At 41.4% G+C, this 6,000-nt stretch overlaps 1 protein-coding gene across 6 annotated transcripts in view; it reads left to right on the forward strand.

The window, feature by feature from the left end:
- LOC117811300 (signal-induced proliferation-associated 1-like protein 2) overlaps window positions 1–2,587 on the forward strand; it is a 137,535-nt gene extending 134,948 nt beyond the window's left edge. For all 6 annotated transcript variants that reach the window (XM_034681491.1, XM_034681487.1, XM_034681490.1 and 3 more), the window contains 2 exons: window positions 377–455; window positions 899–2,587. In XM_034681491.1, coding sequence (XP_034537382.1) covers window positions 377–455; window positions 899–1,045 — 226 coding nt within the window. In that variant the 3' untranslated portion in view covers window positions 1,046–2,587. The remainder of the gene's footprint in view (window positions 1–376; window positions 456–898) is intronic.
- The last annotated feature ends 3,413 nt before the right edge of the window (window positions 2,588–6,000 follow it).

Raw genomic sequence — 6,000 nt, forward strand, 5'->3', positions numbered from 1 at the left:
TTATCCATCTTATCATAGATAGATCTTACATTCCCCATAACGGTGGGTCGTCCTTGCCTCCTTCTCCTCAGCTTGAAGGGAACATCGGGCCTAGCATAGTTTAGCATCAAAATGCTATGGGCTGCTAACAGCTGATCTCGTATGTAAACAATGTTAGCATGGATACACGCATGATCTCCAGACACACACAGGAACAAAAATAGCAAAAACACCCCTGCAATTGTAGCCAGTTCGGTGTCTATGGCCAACAAATGAGTCATTAAAAGTCCTGACAGGCTCCAAATACAAAGAGAACGAAACAGATATGAAAAAAAAGTTGAAAAAAAAAAAAAAGTACGTCTTTGAACGTTTCCTGTTTCCTGTGTTTCGTGAACAGCAGCGCGCCCTCCACCCTGACGGGCAAAGTGAACCAGCTGGAGGTGATCCTCAGGCAGCTGCAGCTGGACCTCAGAAAGGTGAGTCCACCTGTCCACCTCTCTAACAGGTGTCTGTCACCTTATTGCTCTCCTCTCGTCTCGTACGTCAGCAAACACTTCACGTCTGTGTGAGCGCAGAAGAGCAGACTCTGAAGTAGCGTGCGCCCCGAGGTCTGAGTAATACAAACTCCTCCACTTAATTCAATATCCTGCTTCCTTTCCTTATTGTTTCCTCTCCCTCCTCCGTCCTCCTCCTCCTCCTCCTCCTCCACTAATGTGCTTAAAAAGGAGGAAATGCACTTTAATCAGAGCAGAGCAAAGCCTCTACGCCGTGTTAATGCCTCCCATTCACACGCTGCTTACGACAGACGGATGTTCCTGTAATAGCCGGGCTTTTATAAACCTCTCCTGCATCCTTTTATTTGTCCTTCACGTCCCGGTGTTGACTGTGTGTGTGTGTGTGTGTGTTTGTGTTCCTGCAGGAGAAGGAGGACAAGGCGATGCTGCAGGAGGAGGTGCAGCACCTGAGGCAGGACAACATGCGTCTGCAGGAGGAGAGCCAGACGGCGGCGGCTCAGCTCAGGAAGTTCACCGAGTGGTTCTTTCACAGTATCGACAAAAAACCCTGAGAGAGGAAATCCTGCAGAGCGAGAGAGAGAGAGACAGAACCAGACTCCTCCTTGGCGCCCATCTCGAACTCTACTTAAGACTCCCGGATGATGCAAAACTCTCAAACAAACCATACCCGGCCTCCAGACTCTTTTTAAAGAGCCCGGCTCAGGAGACTGTAAGTGAGGCCTGCATGGAGGAAACTGAAACCCTGATCTGGACCCTCAGTTCTTGGATCCCATCCTGGCTGTTTCTGACATAAACGCTCTCTCCATCCCGGCAAACGAGACTCTTGGGAAGCGTCCCGTCTCTCCAGCGCCGGAGAGGAGTGGAGCGAGGCATCGTCGTCCCCCCCTCCCCCCCCTTCGGGCGCCGGGATCTTCTTACAGTAGTGGAATGTAAAGCTCATTTACTGTAGTCAACATATAATCTACCTACGCTCGTCCCGTCAGTTCTACTGTATACTCAGCTGTACTGTATCATACTGCGCACACTGTCACACAGCTGTTCCTGTGCAGAGAGGGAGGAATGTACTGGATGAAGAGGTACTTACTGTCTGCCTGCACCGAGAGGACTCCACATGTGGCAGAAACACACAGGAGGTCAAAATGAATGTAGCTCAACTCAGACCCTTTTCCTTTCTGGACTCCTGCATCCCCGACGATTCAACCTTTGCCGCTCTGAGCTGTTCGTCCATCGATCGATTCCACTTTTCTTTCCCTGTGTTGTAACGTAGGGTCACATGGCAGTAACTTTTAGGTGTTTTTAAAGGTGCTTTCCCTACACACACATTTGTTTGTTTGTTTGTTTGTTGGTAGTTTCCATTCACTGTCACGATGTCCTAGCAATAACAAAGTGGTAGTTTAAACTGTGTTAAAAAAAAAAAAAACGAAGTTAGCACAAGCGTGAAGCGTTCCTGTGGCGAGGCGATCGTACTCGACGTGTATTTATAAAAACAGGAAGACTGTGCCTGAAACTCTCGGTTGTAAATGGATTGTTTCTCTCTGCTTTTATTTCTCTTTTATAAACACATGCCTTGTCTGTGGCTCACTGATATAAAGATGTGTGTGTGTGAGTGTGTGTGTGAGTGTGTGTGAGTGTGAGTGTGTAGTTTATCACAGCTAAACGTGTTCTTATGCAGTGGTTTCTAGAGCATTAGAGCAGACGCCAGTGAACCACACTTACAATGCCAAATGTGTTTATGTCTGTACATACCTGCCACAGAAGTGTCTTGTATTTAACACTATTATTTAAGCTTATTTAACCTAAAGTTGTTTATTTTATTAAGGGTATTTTTTGTGCACTAAGGAGAGATACAGCTCTGTGTATGTTGTAAAGTGTGTAGCTTGCCAGGGCAACAAAACTATATATTTAAATATATAAATGATGATTTTTGGAGATTCCAACATTTGGATGCTGCTAGATTACAGTTTGCTGGTTTGTATGCTTTTAAAATGTCTCTCTCTGTAAACGGTCTCATCCCTGGTGGGACGCTGGTTGCTTTACTTGTTTTTGTTCTACTTTTTGTTCAGTTTTTTAAATAAATGTAGTTGGAAAAATAATTGGAGTGTCTGTATCAATAACAACAACGTACAACGGGAGCAGCGTTTAGTTAGCTAGTTTCATTCAGACGAGCTAGCGAGATTTAAACTCTGAATTTAAACTATAATTAACATCAAAATCATGTCTGGTTGTTCCGTGGTCGCTTGTCAGAAATTACTCTTAACCTCAGGCTCAAGGTCTGCATAACCGTTTCAGAGCAACTGGTGTTATGGTGTTCAGAGTGACCATGTTAACTGGCGACTCTCAGCCGAGCGTGTCCTTGATTGTCACGATTACAACTGCTGTTGAAACATGAAAAACGTCCTTGTGAATACATCCTAGATTATTCATATAATAGAGTAACACAAAATCTCATCAGATATCCCTTAAATTAAAAACTAAAGGCCTTAACGAGAGGCGCAATTGGCTGTCAGTCACCAGTTAACAGGGTAACATTTAACACCGTAACACCAGTGATGTTTGTAGCATTTAAAGGTACAGTGTGTAGTATTTAAAGGTGTAGTATTTAAAGGTACAGTGTGTAGCATTTATAGGTACAGTGTGTAGTATTTAAAGGTACAGTATGTAGTATTTAAAGGTACAGTGTGTAGTATTTAAAGGTACAGTATGTAGTATTTAAAGGTACAGTGTGTTGTATTTATAGGTACAGTGTGTAGTATTTAAAGGTACAGTATGTAGTATTTAAAGGTACAGTGTGTAGTATTTAACGGTACAGCATGTAGTATTTAAAGGTACAGTGTGTAGTATTTAATGGTACAGCATGTAGTATTTAAAGGTACAGTGTGTAGTATTTAACGGTACAGCATGTAGTATTTAAAGGTACAGTGTGTAGTATTTAAAGGTACAGTATGTAGTATTTAAAGGTACAGTGTGTAGTATTTAAAGGTACAGTGTGTAGTATTTAAAGGTACAGTATGTAGTATTTAAAGGTACAGTATGTAGTATTTAAAGGTACAGTGTGTAGTATTTAAAGGTACAGTGTGTAGTATTTAAAGGTACAGTTTGTAGAATTTAAAGGTACAGTGTGTAGTATTTAAAGGTACAGTGTGTAGTATTTAAAGGTACAGTGTGTAGTATTTAAAGGTACAGTGTGTAGTATTTATAGGTACAGTGTGTAGTATTTAAAGGTACAGTAAGTAGCATTTAAAGGTACAGTGTGTAGTATTTAAAGGTACAGTTTGTAGTATTTAATGGTACAGTGTGTAGTATTTAAAGGTACAGTATGTAGTATTTAAAGGTACAGTGTGTAGTATTTATAGGTACAGTGTGTAGTATTTAAAGGTACAGTGTGTAGTATTTAAAGGTACAGTATGTAGTATTTATAGGTACAGTGTGTAGTATTTAAAGGTACAGTAAGTAGCATTTAAAGGTACAGTGTGTAGTATTTAAAGGTACAGTGTGTAGTATTTATAGGTACAGTGTGTAGTATTTAAAGGTACAGTAAGTAGCATTTAAAGGTACAGTGTGTAGTATTTAAAGGTACAGTTTGTAGTATTTAATGGTACAGTGTGTAGTATTTAAAGGTACAGTAAGTAGCATTTAAAGGTACAGTGTGTAGTATTTAAAGGTACAGTATGTAGTATTTAAAGGTACAGTATGTAGTATTTAAAGGTACACTGTGTAGTATTTATAGGTACAGTGTGTAGTATTTAAAGGTACAGTATGTAGTATTTAAAGGTACAGTGTGTAGTATTTAAAGGTACAGCGTGTTCAGCAGCATTTGAGGAGGACAGATATGATTATTATTATAATGACATTTTTCCTAAGTGATTTTCCAGCAGTAGTTCAGATCTCATCTTTGCAAAGTAATTTTATTAATCTACAGAAATCATTCGTATGTCAAGAAGAAGAAGTAAGATGTTGATATTTCAGGAAGAAAGGCTTGAGCTCCTGTGGGAGACAATATTTGGACCATATAAGCTTCAACAGATCATCTGAGGCACGTTGGATGTGAGAGAACACATAAGAGAGGATGAAACAGGATATATGTGTAATAAAGGATAAGAGAGGAGTGCTCTGACAGGCAGGGAGCTGAGTCCTCCTCCTCAGGCGGCTCTACCTGCTCTCCAGCTCGTCTTATAGAAACACATTTATCGAGCTGCTGCTGCTGCAGGAAACAACAAAACAATCTTTTCTTTGAGGCGTTTTGATCCTCTTGTTTTGTAAACAGCAGGTGTGCTAAGACTTAAGAGTAGAAACATGAAACCATGATCTGTTTGGGACGTAACTCTGAGAGAAGGTGTGCTTTAAATACCTGACAGATGTTCCCTCACCTCAGGGACGAGAAAGGACTCTCTGAATAATTAATGAGACGCTTATTTTAGGATCCTGAGTGAAATAATAAATACCAGTTTGTTTCTTTCTTCACTAAACTTCAGCTGAGAGGTGATCCATGAAGGACGGGTTGAACATTATTTAATATGCTTGATATGAGGCGTCAGTTTCTGCTCTAGATCAGTATTTGGCTCAGTATTTAAATAATAGACCACACAAGCTCAACATGTGAACCAGTAAGGTCCAGAATACCCACGACTTATTCTACTGAGAGTCATTTTCACATTCAGCTAGTAGGACTATAAATGTTACATAGGGCACCAGGTTGGCCTCATGGTTAAGTCGTGCACGCCATGTACGGAGGCTACAGTCCTCTGGATTTGAATCCAGCCTGCTGCCCCCTTTCCCTCACATCACTCCCCACTCTCTCTCTCTCCCAGTGTCCTGTTCCATCCTCCGCACTGTCCTCTCTGAATTAAAGCGTATCAAACTTTGATTCAGATTCGTACACGAAACTATCACTATTTGCTCTAGTTACATTAGTTTGGGTCTTTCTGGCCTTAAAGGTTGACTAGTGAGGCTCAATATTATTACTAGTTTATGGGTGAAGTCAAATGTATGATTAGTTACACTAGTGATGGCTCTATTGACCTCACAAATAAATGTTCACTGGTGAAATGGTAAATGCCAAAAGCCCACCTGTAACCATAGATGTGCTGGTTAATGTCTGCTGTTATGACGCTCTGCAGCTCTACTACCTGGATGTAAAGGAGCACAGGTGATGATGTCATCTGGTAATGGGCGTGGTTTGTCAGTATTTTGATCTAGTAAATGGAGATAAAGGTGTATGTAGACTGTGTCTGGTTAACCTGACATATAACCACTCCACCAGAGCAATGAGGACCTGAAAGAGGACTGAAGGCTGCTGGAGCTAGCTCTGATAGTGGTAGACTCACTCTGTGAACTCACTTACCTTTAAACATAAATGTTATCACTACTTCTTCTTCTTCTTGCAGGACAGGATGTTGCTCCACTGTTCCCTCTCAGAGATGGTTGGGGTCCAGTAGCTCCTCAGGCTGCTCTCACATTTGTGCCTGCTAACTGTCATTATTTCCCCAACGCTCAAGACCAGCCTGAG

The sequence above is a fragment of the Notolabrus celidotus genome, chromosome 4 (assembly GCF_009762535.1).
Source record: "Notolabrus celidotus isolate fNotCel1 chromosome 4, fNotCel1.pri, whole genome shotgun sequence".
Classification (NCBI taxonomy): Eukaryota; Metazoa; Chordata; class Actinopteri; order Labriformes; family Labridae; genus Notolabrus; species Notolabrus celidotus.